This window comes from Ochlerotatus camptorhynchus, unplaced genomic scaffold (genome assembly GCF_037179485.1).
Source record: "Ochlerotatus camptorhynchus isolate MF236.1 unplaced genomic scaffold, CSIRO-AGI_Acam_v1.1 ptg000179l, whole genome shotgun sequence".
Lineage (NCBI taxonomy): Eukaryota > Metazoa > Arthropoda > Insecta > Diptera > Culicidae > Ochlerotatus > Ochlerotatus camptorhynchus.
In genome coordinates, this window is record NW_027040669.1 from 430,638 (window position 1) to 455,435 (window position 24,798).

Below are 24,798 nucleotides of genomic sequence, written 5' to 3' on the forward strand. Positions count from 1 at the left end.
TCATACTATTCGTAAACGTTTGTGCATGAGTGCTCATCGGCTGACGACCAATTCAACTATAAGGCAATCATCCGAAAATCGAAAGCATATTGTTAAAAGGCTCGAGCAATCATTCGAAGTATTGCAGATTTTTCCGTTCAGTGTAGCTTCCGCTTGCACTCTATATAAACTGAATGCACATTCGTGGAAATTTACTACAGTATCATCCAGCCGTTGCCCAGCGAACTCAGGCTCAAATTCCCCTACTTGATATGTGCATCAAACTTTTGTACCTTTTACTACTAGCGTTTCCCGTGGAGTTGAAGATAGTTCCTGATCTGCAAGAGATGCACGGATGTCCCGGTTATGATTACGAAATGGACTTCTCCAACGTCCAGTTCGATTTTGATGACGATGGCTACATAATCATCAACGGCAATTTCACCTTCCTTACGGATGTTGTGGCCCCCTACCCGGTTTACTTCCACTCGGAACGGATGGAGCGGGGCGAATGGAGGCCGACATTGATAGATAAGCCTTTGAGAGATTTCTGTGCCAGTCTGCTGGATCCATTGGAAGTTTGGTATCCAGTGATGAAACAATTGGACCAACTGCATTGTCCATTTTCGGCGGGGGTAAGATTGAATTGCACTCGAGAAAAAAAACTGACTTACAACCATGGTTTCCATTGCTAGCATGTGATCAAACTGGACAACATCAAATACAAGTTCCCTGTTAAAATTTCGCATCAATTTCTCGGAGATTGGAGAATCTACATGGAGCACCGTGACGTCATGAGAGATTCGGAGCCTTTAGGGTGTTTGATGCAGTACTTTACCGTTATCGAAATTTGAAGAAGCTGTCCAGGGTGGTTGTGATGCATTGGAAGTTGTTTAGGCGTGAATATTTAATAATAAAGGTTTAATTTGTTTGGCTGAAGTTCTTCGTTTTGATATGTATGTGGGTTTGCTTTGAATCTTATGCGCGTGTTAAACTTGGTGTTATCCAAGGATCCCCAATTGATCTGAATTACGTTATTTTGTTTACTTGGAAGCTCCTTTTTCTGGTTCAAAATGTTCAAACCATCGGTTGCCGAAAAATTCCTACATAGCTCACGAATCGAATCTACTGCCCCAGAATGGCTTTATTTTATAGCTGGCTATGACCTTTACCGACTTCCCAAAGTCTCTGAATTCTTGAAAACCAGAGTACCTGAAATTGGAGTTGTATTATATGAGTCATTCAATCTCAAGTGAACGAGAAAATGCATCGACCTTTTCCGATTTGAACCAAAAGTGCCAATCGGTCAAACTTCCGGCGCTGGGGACTGCCCCCTCCCTTTTTGCCAGTCGCAGTCTACACTGCCGGCCGACCGGCAAAATTGGAGGGGGCATTCCGAACGAACGAACGCAGGACCTGTAGGACTTCCGGGACATTAAGAATTGCTGCTTTCACTACTCCAGCTGCTTTTAAAACTTCTTTGCAGAACGTAAAATTATGGACTGCTCAGACTGAGTGTGAAAGCTCCGCATTGAGTCATGCTGTTTGCTTACTTTTCAAAAAAAGCGGCGCCGCTGGTGTAGTTGTAAGCGGGATTGCCTCTCAACCCAGCAGGCCTGGGTTCAATCCCAGTCGGCATCGCCGGGATTTTCTGAGGCATAACATCTCTGATCACGCCTTCATTCAGAAGGGAAGTAAAGCCGTTGGTCCCCGGTTCATGGGTTGATGGGTCGATAGGTAGGGTTCCCAGGTGTGGGAGCTACCTCCCTGGCGTCGGTAGCATTTGGTGCTCAGTACAGAAACCAAGGTCAACGGAAAACAAATCAAGGAAAAAAACTCCTGGGAAGTCCGGTACTCTGAGAACTTCCAAAACTTCCTGTAGAACTTCCGAAGCATTACAAACTACATGATTTTTCAGAACTTTTAAATGTTCTGGAACTCCACCAATCTTTAGAACTCTTCTGGAACTAAGCCCAATCCGTTACTCCGAGAGTGATTGCTACTTCCACAGCTACAAGAATTGTAGAACTTCCGGATAATTGAGATCTGCAAGCAGTGATGAAAAAGTTCACGAAAGCGAACTTCGTGAAATATTACGAGCTTTTCAATCACTGCTGCTTGCAAGAACTCGCAGAACTGTAGGAGTTTCTGAAACTTCAGCCACTCTTTAAACTACTGCGGAACATGGAAACCTTTTGAAAAATCCTACAATTCAACGTTGAAAATCTAAAAGGCCAAATGGTGAAAGTGCTCGAGGTCGTATGAAAGTTAGAGGAACTAATGATCGAAAAGGACAAATAGGTAAATGAACAAAAGGTCGAATGAAACTTATAGGGAGGCGAATGACCTTAAAAATTCTATAAGAACCACTAATGATTTTTCGCCAAATCGATTTATTATGGAAATCTAACCCACTTTCGTTACCAACGGTTTCAGCAACTTGATTGTGGCTGAAAGAAGTTGCATAGAAGTGTTCTACTAGAGAAGTTTGACCTATGAAACATCATTCATAAGTCAGCTTACGCAACTTAAAAAAAACCACTACAAAATGGAGCAGACTGGATTCGAACCTTGAGCGTTCAGATTTTTCAGTAGGAGACGACGGGATAAGACGGCCATCCTAAGCTCAGAGTTATACAGCCATTCCATAAAAACAATTAGCATAGATTCCAAAAATGATTTTTTTTCATAACTTTAGAATCACTGAGCCGATTTTAAAGATCAAAATATCAAATGAGTGTATCAGGCAGATATCTCTAAGGCAGCTTACGGAGCGCGAAGCGAAGAAAACGTCGTTTTCTTCAATTCAATTCGCTCGGCCCCATTATTGTAGTTCGGGTTCCAGACTGCAAGGCAGTATTCCAACGTAGATCGTACGAGAGAGCAATAGAGCGATTTCAAGCAGTAAATGCCTGTGAAGTTCTTAGTTATCTTGAAGACAAAGCCAAGAGTTCTGGACGCTTTGTCGACGACATACGATATATGGTGTGAGTATGTCAGCTTTGAGTCTAGAAAAACGCCTAAGTCTTTCACGCAATGCACCCCTTCGATAGGCGTGCCTAGTAGTTTGTAGTTGAAAATAATCGGTTGTTTCTTGCGTGAGAAAGTAATGACTAAACGCTTAGCTGGGTTGACCACAGTCGGTTTAGACTACACCAGTCAGCAAAGATGTCAATCTGATTTTGGAGAGAACGGCAGTCGGCGAGTGAGCGGATGCGCAGAAAAACTTTCAGATCGTCTGCAAACGACAATCGTGGCCCTATGATAACATGGTGAACGTCGTCGAAGTAAAGGAGAAATACCAATGGTCCCAGATGGCTACCCTGAGGTATACCGGACTTTGCGCAGAAGCTTGCTGAGCGACAAGTACCTAAAGTTACTGTCAGTTGGCGCTTCATGAGGTATGAACGAAACCATCTCAAAAGATTTCCACCGATCCCTAGTCTATCAAGCTAAGCCATCGCAATTTCGTGGTTCAGCTTATCGAAGGCTGCCGTAAGATCTATGTAGATAACGTCCGTTTGGGTCCGAGCAATCAAACTGTCTGTGATGTAAGACGTTAGGCACAGCAGGTTTGTAGTTGTGGAACGCCCAGTTATGAATCCGTGCTGATCTATACTTAGCTATTGCTTGCAATGCGCATTTAGGGACTCTATGACAACCAATTCAAAAATTAGTTGTTTACGTCGCGTTTGCTGCCCTTTTTATGAACAGGAAAAATATCCGCAGTCTTCCAGCAAGACGGAAAGATGCCGCTGGAAAGAGAGAGCTGGAATATGCGGCGCAGTGAATCTAAAAGACATGTGATGTTATTTTTAAGAATAATCGACGGAACACCATCCGGTTCAGCCTTAGTTGAAGTCTTAAGTTTAGTAAATCTTCTGAGAGCAGCATTCTTAGTTGTTTTCAACGCGCGAAGATCTTTCGTTATCCACGGTACGCGAGAGTCGATATGGATGATCTTTTTGGAAACGTGTCTGTCAATGACATATGACCATGTCATGACCATGTTACAGCCGCTATAAAACATTGGAGATGCATGGTAGTCTAGTCGCATAGGAGTATTGAGCGGAAACCCAAAACTTGATAACTTCAAAAAATATAACTCAAAAACGAAAAAATAAACAATTGGTGGATTATAAGTTGTGTAAAAAAGTCTAAATTTTCAAGGAAACTTATAAAAACATATTGCTACACACCATGAAAACAATAAAAAAAAAAACAAATACAAAAGTTATAATTTTTTGAAAATGTAATTTTTAACCCTTAAATGCATGATTTTTTTCTTGTGATATATATTGCGCTTACTATTAAAATGTTGTTTCATTATGTTTAAAGACTTACATAGTTATGTTGCCAAATGGCATTTAAGGGTTAATATACATCGATTTTTTGGACCACCCTAACATGGTAATGGTAATAATTTTTACGAAATTCTAAGAGCCACTATATCGGTTTGCTATGGAATGGCTGTGTTATAATAAATGATATTATAGCTCTAAAACGTTAAATTTCATAAACATAAAATAACAAGTGCCTACCGTTGCCATACACAATTTTTGATTTGGTTGTTCATTTTTATTTTAACTTATTATCAAGCTAAAATGTGTTTTACTACATCAACTACACTATAGCAATTAACGCTACATCATTTATTTTGACGTATGACTACGTCTGTGATTTCTATATGGGGGTACACTTTGTGAAAACCGAAAATGGAACATGTAACAAAATTATGAAAGATTTTGAACGCTAATAACTCAGCTGTCCCCGGACCAATTTTAATAATTTGATCACCAATCGATCAGATATATTTCATAGCATCTGTTAAATTTAAGACTTTATCATTTTTCAAAATGTCACTATTGAAAATTGCACGAATGTGCAACTGTAGCTTTGATAATTAAAATTACCACCGATTGCCTGCGAAAAGCGATTTCCCTAACACAGATTTCAAAGTTGAATTCCATCCGGTCTCACCAAACGGTGTTTTTCCAATCACCGTGTGGTGAGTGCTGGTGTTCTCCAGTACACAATGAAAAGCTCCCCGCAAGCAGCGAGCTGCAACCCACATGAGCATCCATAGAAGGAGGAAGAAGCCGCACCGCTATTGATCGGAATCAGTAGCTCTTCGTGAGTTGCTGTGGGCCATCTATGTCAAGCGCGTCATACTAAAGAGTATAAACAGAGAGAACCTCGCTCAGATTCCTATTCCTGCACAAAACACAAGCTCCTGCTGCAGTTAACAAATAAGATTTATCATATAAGAGCACGTAGTCCTACGTCACCATTGCGTACCACCCCATAGGGCTGTCCATTGTAGTTTTTTAAGGAGTTGATTGTTTCAATAATCCAATTGGTGGCTGTCTAACCCCGAGGGGTCGTCTTTCCCCGTCGTCCCCTACGTGATTTGCACTCACGGTTATCAACGCTTGGGAAGTCGGATATGCTAAAGGCGTATCAGAACCATCTCATGTAGCACGATAATCATTCATAAGTAGCGGCTATGGAGTTCATAAGGTTCATAAGTTGTGTCTTATGGAATCCTTAAGTTTATTTGTCTCAGTGTAGGTCGAATGTACAAAAGCTTGAGAAGAGGTTAAGAGGAAAAAACATCGAAATGGACACAAGGTCTAATGAAACCAAGAAGAACAAGGTCGAACAAAAGTTAATTTAATGAAAGCTAGGAGACAAAAAGTCGAAATGAAGAAAAGAAAAGAATTGAAATCAATAAGATCACAAGTCGGATGTACAAAAGGTTGAATAAAAGTTAAGTTAATGAAAGCTACGAGAAAAAAGGTCGCAATGGACAAAAGGTCAAAATGGACAAAAGGTCTTATAAAAACAAGAAGAACAAAAGGTCGAATAAAAGTTAAGTTAATGAAAGCTCGGAGAAAAAAGGTCGAAATGAACAAAAGCTCTAATGAAAGCAAAAGGCAAAATGAAGAAAAAGTCCCAAATTGAGTAAAAGGTTGAATGAAATTTAGGGGGACAAAAGATCGAAATGGACAAAATGTCGAATGTAAGTTAGGGTAAATAGATAAAAGGTCGAATGAAAACTAAGAGAGCCAAAGGTTGAAGTGAACGCTAGGAGGGCAAAAGGTCGATAAACTAATGATTAAGTCGGACAAAAAGCTAATTGTACAAGAACCAGTGAACAAATACAGTATGCCCAGGACCACATTTCATGGACCAGTGATGACTGGAATAAGGTGATCTGGTCAGACGAGACGAAAGTAATGCTATTTGGGTCTGATGGTATCAATGGTGACCCAAATAGCATTACTTTGATCTCGTCTGACCAGATCACCTTATTCCAGTCATCACTGGTCCATGAAATGTGGTCCTGGGCCCACTTCAATCTTGTTTTGATATAAATTGCGGACAACCATGGCTTCTTAAGAGCTACTCTGCCCTTCAGGCTTTTCTTATGAAGACGATTTCGTACGGATTGTGATGTCAGTTGAATAGAAAACTCGCTTTCAATCTGTTTCGCGATTTTGGAACTGATAGTCCCCGGTCCAGCTCCGCCTTCTTCACGATAGATCTGTCAATTCGGCCAGTTGTCTTTGAAGGACGCCCCGATCGCTTAGCTGGTGAGATAGAACCACGCTTTTTGTACATCTGCACAATTCTAGCGACTGTATCTTTGTGAAGCTGGACAAAATCGGCAATATCACGGTGCCAGTTTTGTGATGTTCAATAATCAAATTTCGGATACTGATAGGGTAGAGAACTACTTCGGCCTATACGCCCATTTTGGGCCTATCGAGCTAAAAACTTCAAATAAATCCATGATTTCAGAGTTAACAAGTCAACTATGCGTTTGGTACGATACTTTAGTTAATAAACTACGGAACGAAGTCAATGAGAACGCGTGATATGTAGGTTTGCACCCATTATTCCCAAAAACAAAAGAAGCGCTCCGACCGAATCCATTTTTATCTTCATCCGATAGGCCGAAGTGAATTCTTTGGCGTTTCAATTGCGTTTCAATGCGTTAGGCCGAGTTTAGAATCCGTAGGCCGAGTTTGTTGTCAAGAAGCAGTGTTAGACTTTTGACAATATCTCAACGGTTGGTTTCTCTTTATCAAATATTACGGTACATACGGAAAGGTAAATAAATTTGGAAGCCATCAGTAATAATAACATTCCGTTTGGTGCTAAACTGCGCTAGATTAAGAAAGACTAAGTGCGGGCTTTGCTTAATAGGCCGGAAATGGGGTAGTTAACCCTACTTTTTAACTTCCAATTTTGAACACGAAACTGAAATTTTGAGCACCAAAACTTAAGAGCACTAAATGACAGATAGACACAATGTTTACATTCGATAAAGTTGAAGAATACACACTAAAACTCTGTAAAACAAACTTAAGTCATGGTATCCGTTTGGGGGTGGATAAACTTTTTTTGCGTAATTTTTTACCATTTTTCATAATTTATCACATGAAATCTCAAGAAAAGATATAAACGCCGTATTTTCAATGGCAATGTGATAAATAAACATAAATTGATAAATCATGGAGGAACACTCATAAAATTAAACTGATTTTCACATGAAAAACAAAAAAAAATGTTAATTGGTAGGGGGTGGATAAACTTTTTTTGCATACTGTATATGGTGGACAGGAGGTCGATTGTGAAAACGGTTGAATGAAAGTTAGGGAAATTAATGCTCGGAATGAATCAAATGAACTAACGACCTAATGAAAGCTAGGAAGATAAAAGGTCCTAATGAAGAAAAGGTCGAATGGAAGCTAAAGATCGAAATGGAAAACAGTCAAATGGATAACAAAGCTTGAATAAAAGATAAGTGGACAAAAAATCAAAATAGACAAAAGACCGAATGTATCAAAGGTAGAATTTTTTTTATTGGAAATGTCCCACTAATTTAAGTGCAAGATGTCAATTATTCTGGTTTTTACCTCATTCTAAGCTTCAACTACCGAAGCCGTAAAGGCGAAGCACTCCTTTACTTTACGCCCATTTCGCTTGAGCTCCAGTCCCATGAAAAACTTCCAATCTCCGGCAAAGGAAGGCGGTAGCTGTATGCCAAAGTCGCCGACTTCTATCATGGGCAATATTTCCTCGTGCTAAAAGCAAAGAGCAGCTCATTTCACTTGATTGTCCCAACTGATTCAAGCAACAATTACTACCCCGGCCTTGAAAGGGCACCTTTTCTGTTGAAAATGTCGGGTAACGCAGAACCAAGGTTCCAGGGGAGATAGCAGCTTAGGACATACGTTCATCTCCGTGCGGGCGATATCACCTTGCCTCCAGGTACCTCGTTCCAAACGCATCGAGCGGAAGTTTACCTGCAAAATTGGTGATCATTAAAAAAAAAAATTAAATGATATTGCCAGTCCCTTTAAATGAGAAAGATTTGGGATTACGGCTATGTGAAATTGTAAAAAAGTTTAAAATCTGCATACCCGAACAGGTGCTTCGTAGTCCTCCGTGAAGGAAATTTTCCCAGAGATGACCGTGTTGTACTCGAGTATGGTAAACTCCAGTCCAGATAAGTTTAATGCTGGAAATGGCACATCCGGTTCGCACTGTTCGAAGTCATCGTTAAGTTCAAACACGAATTTGGCCTTTGGAGATTGTAGGAATTTGTAAGAAACGCTGTTGACCTACTAATTCTGGTTATAGATTTCCACTTACCTCTGCGGGACTGCCGGCAAAGGTTAAAAGAACTGAAACCGCTGCTATGATCCACATATTAATGTCCCGCCACGGGTGCTAATATTTGATGCTGCAATTTGAACGGAAAGAAGCTGAATACAGTTATTGCAAATCTATCATGCTTATTGTCAGTGGTCAATAATGGTGTTAAAGTGCGGTGCATGACCAAGGGTAATCATCAATTGCTTGTTTGGTTGCCGGAATGGTGCATGTGATAAGGTTTAATTATTGAGAAACAAGTTCACTGGAATCTTACTTTTTTGCTTTTTAATTTGCACATTTTGCGGTACAAACGATCATGAAATGCATGTTTATACTGCAAACATGGAGCAGTTGTAATTATTTGCTACAATGCAATTGACAGATTGTGGCGGTCATAATACATTATGGCTTCCTGCGGTGTTCATAATGGATATGGCCTGATCGCTATAAAATTGACGGATTTGAAAATCCACAACTTTTTGAACAACTCAATGGCACAAAAAATGTTGTAAAATCTTAAAATCGCCAAAATTGCTTTATCTCCATAAGAGCAGTTTAACGCCAAATGACGAATTGATCTGATGCGAACTTTTCATTGCTCACAAATAAATAATAAATAAATAAATAAAAACGGCGTACTGAGCAGTTTCAGGCAAAATAGGCATATATAGGGGGTACCCCTGGTACAGACATTTTTTGCAGTGTCAAGTACTCTATTTTGTAGTCTGTGAGAGGGAAATCGCAAATAGAGTGTCATCAAAATACATGGTATGTTGAGAGATTTAGCTCGTGAGAGTGAATTTCTCCCTCCAATTTAAATTGTTTGGCTCTCTGTATCGGGAAAAATATTTTTTTGAATTGAATTGTAGCTTGCTTAACAATAATTTCTGGGAAATAAGTGAACGACAAAGTCCAATTTTTTTAGGCTGTCATTCTCTTTTTTTTGACCTGAATAAAGGGCGAACACGAAATTATTGCGACACCGAAAATGTCATGCTAATTTTCTTATAATGTTTAGAATCAAACCAAAATTTTACGGTAGTTTTATACATATATTTACTTCAAAAATCAAAAGAAAAGTTAATCGATGGAGCCTTGAGTGTAAAATTGAACGCATTTTCGCTTGATGCCCTCCATCAAAGTCTTTACAGTGTCATCCGGTACCAGTTTCTCAGTTTTTTTTTCCATTTTCTTAACATGTCCTTCTCGTCTTTGACTGTCTTCTTGCTCTTCCGAAGTTCCCGCTTCATTATTGCCCAGTACTGCTCCACCGGGCGCAGCTCCGGACAGTTTGGCGGATTCATGTCCTTTGGAACAAAATGGACAGAATTGGCCTCATACCACTCCAGGACACTTTTAAAATAGTGGCATGATGCCAAATCTGGCCAAAATAGCAGAGCTTCGTCGTGCTGCTGCAAGAACAGCAAAAGGCGCTTCTCGAGGCACTCAGATTTGTAGATCTCGCCATTTACTGTGCCCTTTGTCACGAAAGGCTCACTTCTCAGTCCGCAAGAGCAGATGGCCTGCCAAATGAGATATTTGGAGGCGAACTTCGACATTTTCTTCTTCTTATATTTGTCGTCCACATCGAACTTGCTCTTGCCGGTGAAAAACTCCAACCCCGGGATTTGCTTAAAATCGGCTTTTATATACGTTTCGTCGTCCATCACACAGCAGCCATATTTTGTCAGCATCTTCTCGTAGAGCTTCCGTGCCCGAGTTTTAGCCGTCGATTGTTGCCGCTCATCGCGGTTTGGGAAGTTCTGTACCTTGTATGTATGTAGTCCAGCTCTCTTCTTTGCATTCTGGACGTAGCTCTGCGACATGCCGATCTTTTTAGCCAAATCACGGCTTGAGACGTTGGGATTTGCTTTAATCATCCGCTTCACCTTTCCCTCCGTCTTTTTGTTCCAGCTCCTTTGCCGTGGTCCAACGTCAACCGCTCCTGGAACCGCTTCAACACTCTGGAGACGGTTGAATGGTGAATGTTCAACATTTTTCCCAACTGCCGGTGCGACAGGTCAGGAAATTCCAGGTGTTTGGAAAGAATTTGTTCTCTCAACTCGCGTTGGTTCACCTCCATTTTCGTTGAATCGATAAACACGACTTCGAGTTTGACAGCATGTACACAATACACATCAATGAGAAAGTGTGCAAAATTTGGTTGATTTTTACCCAATGGTAAAAAAGTTATGCCCTGTTGAATGTGTCGCAATAATTTCGTGTTCGCCCTTTATGCATCGAAAGCGAATTATTCCCACTTCTCTCAAGTGCTATTTGGAGATTTTCATTACTTCCTAAAGCTCGATTCAAAGTAAATCTGGACGCACGGTTTAATACACTACCGCGCCCCTGGTGGTTGGAACAAAAAACGTTTGAAAGGCATTTGTTGATGTTTCATTGACGAAGAAATTGGTGAAAAGTTTTTCTCGATTGATCGACGCATCCCGAAATTACGGATCATGGAACTTGAGAAAAGATAAAATTAATTGTGCACAAACATCTAGAGAACCCTTCGTGGTCTGCCTCAAAAATAGCAAAAGTGTTAAAATTCCCAAAGTCAACGGTGAGTCTTGTAATCAAACGTTACAAAGATACTCTAAGTGTAGATAGAGCACAGCGCATCTATCATAAAAGTGGCACTAGGGACAAAGAGTTGAGAAGCAAGGTGTTGAGGTACGTGAAAAGCAACCCAGGTGTCGCCATACGTGATTTGGCAAAGAAATACGATTCCAACTTTTCCACCGTGCGTAACATCCTTTCAAGAGAAGGATATAAGTCTTTTTGTGCCAGTAAACATCCGAATCGCTCCCTGAAACACAATTTAGTGGCCAAAAAGAGCGAGCATGATTACTATACGAACAAGTTTTGACAAAATTTGATGGCTGTATTTTAATGGATGACGAACCATATGTCAAAATGGATTATAAACAAATGCCCGGGCGAAAATGTTACCTGGCAACTGGTCGTGAGGATGTCCCTTCCAGGTATACATTTGTTTTTGCTGATAAGTTTGCTCGGAAACTAATGATTTGGCAAGGAATCTGCAGTTGTCACATCTCACACAATGACGTCGAAAGTGTACATTAAAGAGTGTCTGAAAAAGCGGATTTTACCCTTCATTCGGCAACACAAGACCAACGTTAAGTTTTGGCTGGATCTAGCCAGCTGCCACTACTCTAAGGAGGTACTAGAATGGTATGCTGCAAACAATGTTAATTTCGTCGCCAAAGAGATTAATCCTCCGAATTGCCCTGAGTTCAGACCGATCGAAAAATATTGGGCAATTGTCAAGCGAAAAGTTCGTTCGAAACGGTGAAATGTAATAACTTGTTATATATCGTTTGAAAGCTGAATAAATACCTTTTGTTTGACGTTTTGATCAACCGTGTATGTTGTTTAATTCTTGAGTTATGATCACTTGAATGCGTCCAAATTTATTTTGAATCGAACTTTACAAGCGGAACAGCGCCATCTCTGAGGAAAATGGCCTGACAATGTGATTAATTCTGAAAGTTTTGGAAAGTTCGAGTTTTCCTTCGGTGTTCTTGCAATTGTTTCTAAGTTCAAGATCTGCAAAAAAAAGTTATGAGGATTGAGCAGCTTAAAAATTTGGCTTAGTTTATGACATCCGAGATCTTTAAAAATAAATCCTCAGCCCAAACATTTTGAAAATATTATGTATAAATTCTTGAACTTTTTTTTACAAATCATGGTGAGCCGATTATTGTGAACAGCTCATCAGCTCACATTGACATTATAGAAATTTTGACACAAATTCAAAATTGGAAAAGAAATAAGTGCTATAAGAGCTATACTGCCGCTATTTGCATAACAGTCCCATTTCCTATGGATTTCCTATCTACATAGGATTGTTATGCGAATAGCGGCAGTATAGAGGCTTAAAATTATATAAAATGGTAAAAGTAGTCTAAACCAATATATCCGTAGCTTACAACATGGCTCAACTTTTCTATTGAAAACGCCACTTACACAACAACTGAATAACCACCGCGTAAAGCAAAATGCGCGCAAAATGTTCCAATAACATATCAGTTAAAGTATCAGTAAAATGTATGCGAGAGAGCTGCACCTTTATCACATGCGATGATATATATGATTGACATCGCTTTTTCTCATGCTGTGCAATCCAGTCTACATACAGATGTGATTGCTGATGATAATTTTCCAGCAGAATTGCTCTCACTGTTCTTGGCTTCAGCTTCAGATCATCAGCTCAGATTCGCGAGGTTGATGATTCGGATCCGGAACTGAGTTGTGAGGTTGAATATCAAGCTGATTTGTCGTGAAACACCAGTAAAACTATGTAAACATATGCAAAACTAAATCAATAATGTTTCGATTATTAAAAATTATTAGATTGAAATTAGAAAGCTTCACGTTGTAAGTAACGGATTGAATGGCTTAGATTTGTGATATCAGTAAGCTGATGAGCTGCGGTTCCTAAAAAATGAACCGCGGGTCATCAGCTCACTTTAGTGAATCGGGTCTTTAGAACAGCTCCATCTTTAGAACAGCAGATCACCCATCTCTAGTTGAGAGATTAAGCTCGTAAGAGCATATTTTCGCCCTTGTATTTGATTTTTTTTTGCGCTCTCGGAGCTGGTAGTAAAGCGGTCTTAAAATGTATGAGGAAATACTGTTTTTATTGTAGCTTGTTTAGCAATGATATCCAGGAAAAAGCGCATCTTTGCTTCTTGGAAAATTCTCCTCGTTTGAAAATCATGAGATTTTTTCGTAGACTGCGATCTAGAAAAGTTGTCTAGGTTCCATTGGTAAGAAAATGTGTCTTTGCTTGAGGTGCTACAGAAGTTTCTATATCCTAAAGCTTTAAAATGTACTATCCCAAAATAATACAAATTTGTCTAAATCCGTGACTTTGAACTATTCGCTATGCCTCGATTTTTCGTTCTACTTAATTGCCAATTCGTGATTTGGATCCGGCATCAACTTAGTAAATTGTTTAAACAAAAATGAAGGTAGACAAAACAGTGCATAGTGAGTAATTGTAGTTAAGAAGTGAATCGTGCTTTTGCTTATTCAATTCATAAGGACTGTTCTAAATATCAACCTTTTAGTTATTCGAGATAGACTGGCACAATGTTCGTAAATAGAACAACTCATTTGAAGCAACTTTGCTGAAAGAAGAAATTTACTATCTCTAATGGTTCATGATTAATAGTTGTTTTTAAGGAAAAGTACTCTGCTCAAAAAAAAATTACGTTTTGATTTTTCTAAAAATATTGGAAAAAGATATAAAAAATGCATTTTTTCTCTTATTTTCTAAAGAAATTTCTCATGCAAAAACATTTTTTGTAAGTCATCAAACTTGGACTCATAAAACTTCAAAACATCGACCTTTCGGTTTTACTGAGTGTCCAATTTTATTTCTTGATAAAATAGAAAAAAAAATTTGACATGTAAATTTTTCCAAAAATCTTAGAAAAAACCCGATTTTCTTGAATATATGATGATTTTACCCAATATTTTTAGAAAAATAAAAACGTGAACCACTTTGCCGAAGACAGTAATTTTCTATCTGGTCAGGATCTTAAACATGCGAGAATTTTACGCGTTTACTAGCACCACGTGGTGAGAAAATTCCCAATCAATAGGCTTTGACCTCCTGAACAACTTTGTCGAAGACAGTAACTTTCTATCTGGTCAAGATCTTGAGATATATCTCATGCGAGAATTGTACATGTACACTAGCGCTACGCAGTGAGACAATTCTGATATACTGTCCACCGGCAAAAAGGTTATGATCTGCTGAACAACTTTGCCGAAGACTGTAACTTTCTATCCGGTCAGGATCTCGAGAATTCCATGTTGTAACCAATCAACGTAGTATGGCCAACGTTTACGTGGTTTCCAGTTACATTTTCCCTACTATCCGCATTTTGGGGGGTTTACTGTATTGCTAGTTTAGTTTGTTTAGTTCAAAACAAGTTTTTTGAGGAACGCTCGTTGGTTTCAGATCGATTGGTAGCTCGGCAGCAAAATGGCAATGGAAAACTCACACTTTTGTACGCACGAGTACTCGTGTTACAGAAGTTGGCGTGAATCAATAAAAAACTACAAGGGACAGCCCTATGGGGTTGTACGCAATGGTGACGTAGGACTACGTGGTCTTATCTAATAAATCTTATTTGATAACTGCAGCAGGAGCTTGTGTTTTGTGTAGGAATAGGAATTTGAGCGGAGTTCTCTCTGTTTATACTCTTTAGTATGACGCGCTTGACATAGATGGCCCACAGCGACTGACGAAGAGCTACTGATTCCGATCAGTAGCGGTGCGGTTTTTTCCTCCTTCTATGGATACTCATGTGGGTTGCAGCTCACTGCTTGCGGGGAGCTTTTCATTGTGTACTGGAGAACACCACCACTCACCACGCGGTGATTGAATAAACACCGTTTGGTGAGCCGGATGGAATTCAACTTTGAAATCTGTGTTAGGGAAATGGCTTTTCGCAGGCAATCGGTTATAATTTTAATTATCATAGCAACAGTTGCACATCCGTGCAATTTTCAATAGTTTCATTTTGAAAAAATTTAAAGTCAACTTCGTAGAAAAAATTTACTATCGATTGGCGTATTAAGAATTAAAATCCATCATATCTGGATCAAAATCAGACCACTTTCATGCCGCTACCGACTTTGGTTTTTGAAATTGCACCGCCAGTGTTTCCTTAAAGTACATGGTATGTTAGATTTAAACATATCTAGATAGAGCTGGAATTAGGCGTAAAAGCTTTTGTAAACAATGACTTTTTTTTCGATGATTTTTAGGAATTCAAGGCACGCCCACGCAAACTAACATTAGAGGAAGTCTTCCCTACCTGTTGGTGATGTTGATTTGCGTGGGTAAGCCTTGACTTTCAAGACATCATCGAAAGAAGTCATTATTTACAAAAGCTGTTACGCCATAAGTTCAGCTCTATCTTGATATGGGAATTGACATCCGATTGAAGCGGCGCCGATGACGTAGTGGTAAGCGTGATTACCTTTCACCCCAGCAGGCCAGGGTTCAATCCCAGTTCTGAGGCATAACATCTCTGATCACGCCGGGACGTACAGCCGTTGATACCCGGTTCATGAGTTGATGGGTCGATAGGTAGGGTCCAAGTGTGGGAGCTGCCTCCCTAGCGTCGGTAGCATTGGTGCTCAGCACGGAAAACAAGATCGACGGAAAACAAATCAAGGGAAAAAAAAACCATCTGATTGATGACCTTGACAAATGTCCAAAAATACTCTTTTACAAATTGATGGTGGTCCTGAAAAGGACCGTTTTGTCGTGATGGTTGAGCAATGCTGAACTATTAGAGTGTTAAACACAGATGAGGCTGGAGAGCTGTATGTTGTTTAGAATGAGGGTGACGCTTAACTCACGAAGAGTTACTGATTCCGATCAATAGCGGTGCGGCTTCTTCCTCCTGCTATAGATGCTCTTGTGGGCTGCAGCTCGCTGCTTGCAGGCAGCCTTTCGTTGTTTACTGGAGAACAATGTTCAACGCCACGCGCTGAAAGCACTGCTGCTACTGCAGCTGATGCCGACACACCACCACACACGGTGATTGGAACTGAATCCGATCAGCGGTTGAGGCTAGCTTTGGTAGCTAGCTCTGCCCCCCGTTTGGTGAGACCGGATGGAATTTAACTATGAAATCTGTGTTAGGGAAATCGCTTTTCGCAGGCAACCGATGATAATATTAACTATCATAGCAACAGTTGCACATTCGTGCAATGTTCAATAGTGGCATTTTGAAAAATAATAAAGTCTTAAATTTAACAGATTCGTAGATATATATCTGATCGATTGGTGATAAAATTATTGATATTGGTCCAGGGGCAGCTGAGTGATAAGCGTTCAAAATCTTTCATAACTTTGTTACATGTCCCATTTTCGGTTTTCTCAAAGTGTACCCCCATATAGAAATCACAGACGTAGTCCTACGTCAAAATAGTTGAAGCTATGACTTAAAAGACTGATTTCAGGGAACTTCGTCGATTTTTCGGAAACTTTTTAAAAGTGTTGAGAATGTTTTATAACTTCAAGAAATCTCATAAATCATCAGCAACTTCATAGCACCTTTGAACTGTATTTTGAATTTCAGGAACTGCGTATAAGCTCTGGAGATTTTATATAAGTGCAATTAATATTATAGGAGTTCAGCTATTATTGTAAAACTTCAGCGAACTTCATAGAAATCCAGTGAACTTTGCAAATCTTCAGCGAACTTCGTAAAAATGCAAATTATTTAGTATAACTTCATCAAACTTTATAGAAATTTGACAAAATTGGAGGAAGCTCGCTAATGCTTTAGAGTTTTTCTTTACCTTCTCTCCATCTAGTTCGTTTATTTGTAAGGCTCAATCGCGTTAGCTTTACGGAGCCGATAATTCATTGTTCATGTAACAAAATTCACTTAATTCTATATCTAGTAGGAGTTGGGCCGAATACTCGCGGCTTACCAGACGTTAGAGGGGTACATTGTCGAAGGATAGGAAAAAGGGAGGAGCTTGAGGTTAGGGTTTCGTTGTCCCATGTTAGCGATGTTGCCAGTATGAACTATAGTGTGGTTCTAGATTCGTCTGGAGCTCGACAAGACAAGACAAACAAAAACTAATAAAGAGATACAAAAGAAAATGAATTAAATTCTTATACTAGACATTTGCAGAAAGACATAATTCGACTGCATATAGCAGAGATCGCGGGTACCAAACAAGTCTCTGATAGGGGTATAGGGTTGTCTTCTTTTGGCCTCGAGGGTATTCAAAAATCTTTCTCTGGCGGGGTTTTTCTTTACCTTCATTGAGATGAGAGTTGAGTTGAGTAAACCTTAGTGGTTTTGGATATGTTCAAGTGAAATCGTAGAAATACTTAGAATCTAATGTAAATTCGGAGAGCTTCGATTTTGGAAAACTTCGTAAAAGTGGGGGACCTTTTACATGTTTGGGAAACCTTTCTTTAATAAATTTTTATAGGGAACAGAAAATGAACTATATTCTTAAAAGTGTTGAAAGCTTCATAGAAAGGCTGCGAATTTAAAGTAGTTCAGCAAAACTTCATAGAAAGAGCAAGGAATTATGTAGAAGTTCAGGGAACTTTATTGAAGCTCGGCTAGATTTTCGAGAACTTCGTGGAATTCAGGGAGTTTTGTAGAAATTCACCATGAGATTTTAGTTAAATTTTCGGGAACAGTGAATGCGACAAAGGACATATTTACAAGTTCAGCAATCCTGATAAAAATATAGTTGTAGTTTGTGTAAGCTATAAACAAATCGTATATGAAATATCCGTAGAAGTTGCCGCAACTTTGCAGCAATACGTACAACTTCCTCCAAATTGAAGGAACTCTAGAAAGGCTAAGGGATAAGTTAAATAGATTGGGAAGACGTTCGGGGAGCTTCATTTGAGTTTATGGAACATATTTAAACAAACTTTGCAGAAGTAAAAGAACCTTCGTATACGTTTTATAGATCTTAAGGCGTTTAACTTCCTCTTAATAAGACACACCTGGACCCTAACTATCGACATTTTTTTCGCTACAACTTTTTCTCAGACGTCATTTCAATCAGAATGGTGTTTCTGCGCTACAAATCTTTGAAAAATTTCAATGACGCCATTTTGAATGTTTCACTCTATCTCAAATGGCCAAGGTTTAGGAAAAGTGTGAATCATTGCACATAACAAACAATTATGCAAAGTTTCATGCAAATCGGAGAAGATCGAATTTATCCAATTCGTCATTTGGCTTGGAACTGCTCAAGGCTTTAAAATAAACCCTGGCTATTTTTAAATATAAACATTTACACATGACATTTTCAATGAATATCATTCACTTGGTTGTTCCGGCAGAAATATGCGCCATTAAAATTAAAAAAATGTGTCTACAACAAAACTTTTACGAAAAATCAATGAATAACAAGTTACTGTTGAAAATCCGATTTTTTAAGGGTCACCTTATGTTACTCATTGAAAATCATTATAAATAGTGAGTAATTAGAGATAGAACATTTCTTCCTTCGGCAAAGTTGTTTCAAACAACTTCTTCTACAACTTTGTGCAACTCTTTGCTGATCCATCTCGAATAATTAAAAAAGCTAGTATTTAGAACTCATCAACCGTAGGCCCACCCTAATGTCTTGAACACAAAACATTAGCTAAAATAAATGAAAAAACTTTTCCGAACACACTACATACCTAAAACTAATGATTTAGGCACACATAATTGATTCCACCTAAATACGGCTAGTGCATTGGAGTTTGAGTTTAATTTTTAATTTTATTTTTTGAGCCGTTTTTGTATTGATCCACCCTGCTCTGGTGAGCAGATGCTACAAAATAAACACCCAGCTAAGCAATTGTCTAAAAAAACCCGTATTTCGACTTGGCCCCCCTGATAAGATTATGACTTCGACCGTAAACAAACCCATACCGGATGACAGCTTGTCGTTCCTCCTTTCATTTTCGCGCAGGCAAATAAAACCCACCATAACAGGGCCAATAAACGCGCTTCAAATCATAAAATTAGTCACACACAAACAAACCTCACATTCGCTCGTCACACCCCGATCAAAGAATTCGTTGTCGTCGTCGTCGTCGTTCGGTTATCACACATATTTTGTTTCACCCATTTATCAAAGTCACGTTGTTCACGAGGACTTTCCCACCACCCTCAATCTGCCTTTCCTTTCCAAAGTGCGACGTGTGTGCATCACCATCACATTCAGAAACCATATACGCTTCGAGTGATTGTTTAAAAGTGTTTTCCATCTCCTTGCAGATAAACATACACGCGCCGCTGCCTGCATCCTAACGAACCGTCGTCATCGCCGACATAACCAGACAAACTTCGTGGAATTGATGAATTAGTTGTAGCAGCAACAACAGCATGCGTCAAGTGAAAGAAACTGTAACGCGTTGTATACGTTAAAGTTAAGTAAATATGATATCACCGTGGTTGTCGCCATCGCACACTGGAAGCACATTCGTTCCTAGTAGTGATAGTTTTTCTTCGACCCGTCGTTGTTGTTGGGTGACGACAGCGAATTGTGTCTAACGAAACTGTCGAGCAATAGTACCAGCTGATCCACCACGAATACGGGACACCATTCTGTGGAGGTCAGATCCGCTGGAAGTGCATTTCAATTCAATTCGATTAGTGCTCGATTGGGACCAGCATGGGAAAGCTAAATACCAACTACAGCAGCTACTGCTACAATAGTGGCGCTCGGCTCAATCGAACGATGGCCAAATATTGGAACCAGTGTGGTACTCAAAACGATTGCTCCGGGTCGTCATCGGGAGGAGAGAGCAACAGTGGCGACGAGGCATCCCTAGAATTCGGACGGATTATCTGCTGCCGAGGCATGCGACCGATGAAGTGTCCGGAACGGCCAGTGACTGAAGGTGGAACTGCGTTGCTAAGCTCTTCCTACGAGAGTGGGAAAGATGAGCTGGTTGATGAGGGACACGTCGTCGAGCTCATTCACGAAAGCCGGCTGGCCTATCGAGCTGAGGGCAATGCCAATATCGTGCTCTCGCTGATGGACGACCACCGGGTGTTGCGGCTGAGAAAGGCGACCATCAGCTGTCGGGATGGAAAAGGTGAGTACTAATGGATGGTGTGGTTTACTCAAGGCTTAGGATGCCTGCCGCCTCCTGTCTCTCTAGATCGGCAATTTGTCTAGTTTCTTTGAAATGGATTGGAGTTGACTGAATTATGTGGCATTTGTTTGTTTGGGTTGCAGCATGTGACTTGTCGTAAAATTATACATAAATTATAGGTTTCTGTAGCTTGAAGTAGTATTCAACTAACTTGACATTTGACTCTTGACAACTCGCTAAGATCTTCAAGTTCTTTTGGTTATTTTAAATGACTCGGTGCAATCGGTTCTAAATTAGCTCCTGATCATTCTCTTAAATTTTAAGATCTTTTGGTTGCAACATATGGCATTGCAAAAATATTATCACAATTTACATTCCGGACAACCCTTTCGATTATCTTTATGATTTAATCCTTTTTATTGCCGGTCGAGAAATCTTCTGTAGAATGGTGATTTTGATTGGATTACCGTCGAATACATTAATCAACGTGGATATGCATTTTAGGACGGATTGAAAGGTTGAAGTACTTTACAGTAATCGATCTTTCAAAGAGGCCTATTGGCAGATTCCCATAGAAGAATCGAGTCGTGACTGTACTTCGTTTACGGCGAGTAAGCAGTTATTTCGTTTTAAAGTCATTCCTTTCGGGCTCAATTGAGCTCCATCAACTCAGACGAATCTGATGGCCAGGCTTTAGTTTAGAGCCATACGTCTATGTATATGTAGACGATATTACGTTTAAGAGACACTTTTATTTCTTAAGAATCGATGCAGAGAGGCTACAAAAAGCTAATCTAACGATAAGGTAGGAGAAATCTAAATTTTGTCAAAACATGATAAGCCATTTAGTATACCAGTTGTCCGTTTATGGTTTAGCAATACACAGTACCAAAATTCAATCGATTTTAGATTACCCAGTCCCCAAATCTCCGAAGATAGTAAGGCGAGTTGTGGAAAAGTTTTGTTTATTTTTTTTTAACAATATTTTAACGGAAGCGAAACTAGGCAATTGGAGTCGTCCCTATGGTAATTGAGTTTAAAAACAAGTTTCATTTAAATTACGAAGTAACTTGGTTCCTTCATTAAAAATTTGCGCCGTCAATACTGTCCATAATCACAAGTCAGTTCCATCTTCAAAAAACTGGCAATGAGAAAAAGGCGTTCAAATATTTTACAAGTTTTCTGATTTGACACTTATTTGTGAGGAATGAATTTTAAAATACGTACAATGCGATAGAATGCATTTATGTTTACCAAAAAGTATTGGAAAAATTGGTGAAATTTTTATTTTATGGACTTGCGATCAGTGATGCAAAATATCATGACACTCACGTGACACTCGTCTTCGCACCAACCGACTATCGCTGACAGATCGTTTTGTCACGCAGTGAGAGTTAGAGCCATGGCAAACAACAATCACCAGTAATGGTCGCTGATCACAAGCAAAACGCTACACTCGCTGCTGATGATGAAATGCACAACGAAAACAGTGAAGACTTCTGCAGTACGATCATGAGAAAAAGCGAAACGACAGAAGAAAATGAAAACAATGCCTACGCATTTCAAGTTCGTCTCGGCAGGCGCGACTGTGTGAGTTACAAACAAAGCAGGCAACATGAAACGGTAGCTGTTGGGTTCACTCACCAACACACTCAAATAAGCAAGTAAAGCAGCAACTGCTTCAAAACGAGCACAGATGAGTGTCGTGATTGTCGGGAATGACCCGATCGGTGACGGATCACAACAGAAGACGACAATCACCAGTTGCTTTTTACTTCTTTCGTCAACTTGATGGATGGTCATGGAGAGAGCTTCGACGAGCACATTGATAGGAATGTACAAAGCGTTACTACCATCAGCTGTTTGGCGATCGTGATTGTGATAGGTCGCAACTCTGCTTGCGATTACATTTAACGTCAATGAGAAAAATAACCGCAAGTCAGTCACAATTCCATGACGATGCTGCATTAGTTTAGCACAGTATTGAACAGTAGAAAGATACCATGGTCCCATAGAACGTTATTGAATATTTCTGGATTTGTTCTGATGGTTCCAGAGCAATGGCCGGAACATATTCTGGTGAGTTTGGGTCTTCATCACACCAGAGCTTTTCAGAAACGTGCCATACCCACAATGTGATAAATCAATTCACATGAGAATTAAAAAATAAGATCAATAAGAGTCATGATGGGAGACCAGCACCACGAAGGCCACACCCGGACATGTTCCGGATATCCCCGGGGAAGTGGTCTTCTTCTTCTTCGCATTTCAAGCTTATTGCATATCGCATATTAGCTTATTGCACCGTATTGCCCCGTATCGTGGGTAGATCATCTTTTCGTGGTACGTTACGGGATTTAAGATCTACCACCGATTCCTAGTCCTGACTACTTCAAACTAGGTGAACAGGATTTTTCAGTAATCCAAGGAACACATCTTAGTCCTTGTTACTTTATATGTCTTGTTGATAGTGACAAGACTCGGCTTTATCTACCGAAGATGATCTTGAAACAAAAGGTAAAAGTGAGTTAGTTGTCTTCATCTATGTGATGCCTAATCTTCTATTCGTTGTTCCCTAGTTTGAAGTGGTTAAGACTAGGGTTCTGATGCATGGTCATTATGGGTGTCATTCCTTAATTTTGTTGCTAAGGAATCTAATTTTGACTGACAAAGGGGCGCGCCTTTGGAGGGTGTTTCAACACTCCGAAGGGTATAAATAGCGGAACCTTTCAATTAGAGTCGGATCCTTGCGATAAATGCAAGAGTGGCAACTGTACAAAAATCGAATACTTCATCATTTCTCAATAGTGATGGAGTAATACGACATGCACTTATCTAAGGACACGGGATATACTACAATAGATCAAGTAAGCAGTAGTGTTAGGTCCCGAACAGAGAAAAAAAACTTATTGCGTGCTCTCAACTTAGTGTTCTAGATGCACTTCCACAGTTATTAATTGAGAGCTTTCGATGCCTGTACCATTTTTGCATTGGTATAATTGTGTGGCAAGTCCAATCATACTTCTATGCCCCGAAAAATTCTTAGGCCGGACCGGGAATTGAACCCAGCCACCTCCAGCATGGTCTTGCTTTGTAGCTGCGGCTTTACCGACTGAGCTAAGGGAAGGGAAGTGGTAAATCATTTTTAAATCAAAATCCATCAAGCGATACATCAAATCACATGAGAAACTGTCAAACTGAGTATCGTAAGAACTACACTGGCCACATCCGGACATGTTCCAGATACCCTAGGGCAAGTGGACAAAATCCGTCTTGAGGCAAATCTCATGATGCGACGTGTTGTCTAACATTTCTAACAAATGTTTTTCTAATGGGACTGACTTGCGGTTATTTTTCGCTGTGGGACAATTTGACTTGGTATTGTTTTTCATTTTTCTTGAACAAACCACCTTTTTTCAATAGGCCTTTTTAATGCACCACCAACGTAGAGGGCACCACGCGAGTTCGATAGGAAACGTCAACCAAACTGTTTATTTACATCAGAATAAGGATTTTCCACAACGCAAATTAAAGCATTTTTCATTGTACATCTTGCCAATTTCCATCAGTAATTGTCTTATTTTACGATTTTCCACACATCTGAACTGATTTGCACCTAAACTATTCACATACATAAAATCCGGAAGATCATAACCACTAAGCCACCATTGGAATTTTGCATTTTTCTCTACAAAAATATTCCTGTAAACTAGCAGAATCCTTGCAAAAACGATACAGAATTAAATTTTTCAACTATAGATCAAGTTTTCAAGCATCTCAGATGAATCAATTTATCAGGAAAAGTGAAAAAGTGTTCCGCTTCCAATGTCTCTCGGAAAAAAATTCTGCTCACAACACTCTTTTTGGCGTTCTCATATTCACCACCAGAGGTTGAATCGATCGCTTAGTTTCTATTAAAAAGGCGTATAGCACATTTCAAAAAACATAGAAAGAAAAACTGAATAATGATGCTAACTCAAAATTGATAAAAATGCAGATGGGACTGACTTGCGATTGCCGGCAGAATAGTTCTAAAAGTGTCTAGAATGAATCATTTGCAAGAAATCAATGTATTAAAAGTTAATTTCAAAACATCTTTCCAGGGTTCCCTCTAAGCCAGTGGTTCTCAAATCACTTGCGACCCACTTTAAGGAATCCCATACGACCCAATAATATTGAATACAGATTTTTTAGGGCCTAAATGCCTTCAAAACATTAGAAAAGGATTCGAATGGCTCTGAAGAAGCTGCTTCAACGCCATTCGAATTCTTTTCTAATGTTTTGAAGGCATTTTTGAGGAAGACAAAATTGCGCTGAAACGCAAAATCAGTCAAAAATCGACCTTAAATGTGCGAAAATGATGTAAAAATTTAACGAAAGAGCAATTGGACCGCATGCTTAGATTCAAAATAACAAATCAGTAAAAACTAAATAGGAAAGCAGATCAAAACGAAAAGCTGTAAAAACACCAAAATTAAATTAAAACCACTAAAACAGCCTCTTTCATAATGCCAGAAAAT

General features: G+C 39.5%; 3 protein-coding genes across 3 annotated transcripts in view; 2 read left to right on the plus strand and 1 right to left on the minus strand.

Moving 5' to 3' along the window:
* Positions 1 to 24,798, plus strand: part of LOC135701904 (inositol-pentakisphosphate 2-kinase-like) — a 422,782-nt gene that overhangs the window by 351,448 nt on the left and 46,536 nt on the right. The window contains exon 5 of the mRNA XM_065222851.1: positions 19,455 to 20,278. Within this exon, the coding sequence (XP_065078923.1) occupies positions 19,852 to 20,278 (427 nt within the window). The 5' untranslated portion in view covers positions 19,455 to 19,851. The remainder of the gene's footprint in view (positions 1 to 19,454; positions 20,279 to 24,798) is intronic.
* Positions 227 to 833, plus strand: LOC135701897 (uncharacterized). Its single transcript, XM_065222842.1, has 2 exons — positions 227 to 614; positions 675 to 833. Exons 1-2 carry the CDS (start codon positions 252 to 254, stop codon positions 831 to 833), a joined length of 522 nt encoding a protein of 173 aa, XP_065078914.1. The 5' UTR covers positions 227 to 251.
* LOC135701907 (uncharacterized) lies at positions 7,911 to 8,700 on the minus strand. Its single transcript, XM_065222855.1, has 4 exons — positions 8,644 to 8,700; positions 8,412 to 8,573; positions 8,136 to 8,294; positions 7,911 to 8,072 (listed from the first exon to the last, which is right to left on the minus strand). Exons 1-4 carry the CDS (start codon positions 8,698 to 8,700, stop codon positions 7,911 to 7,913), a joined length of 540 nt encoding a protein of 179 aa, XP_065078927.1.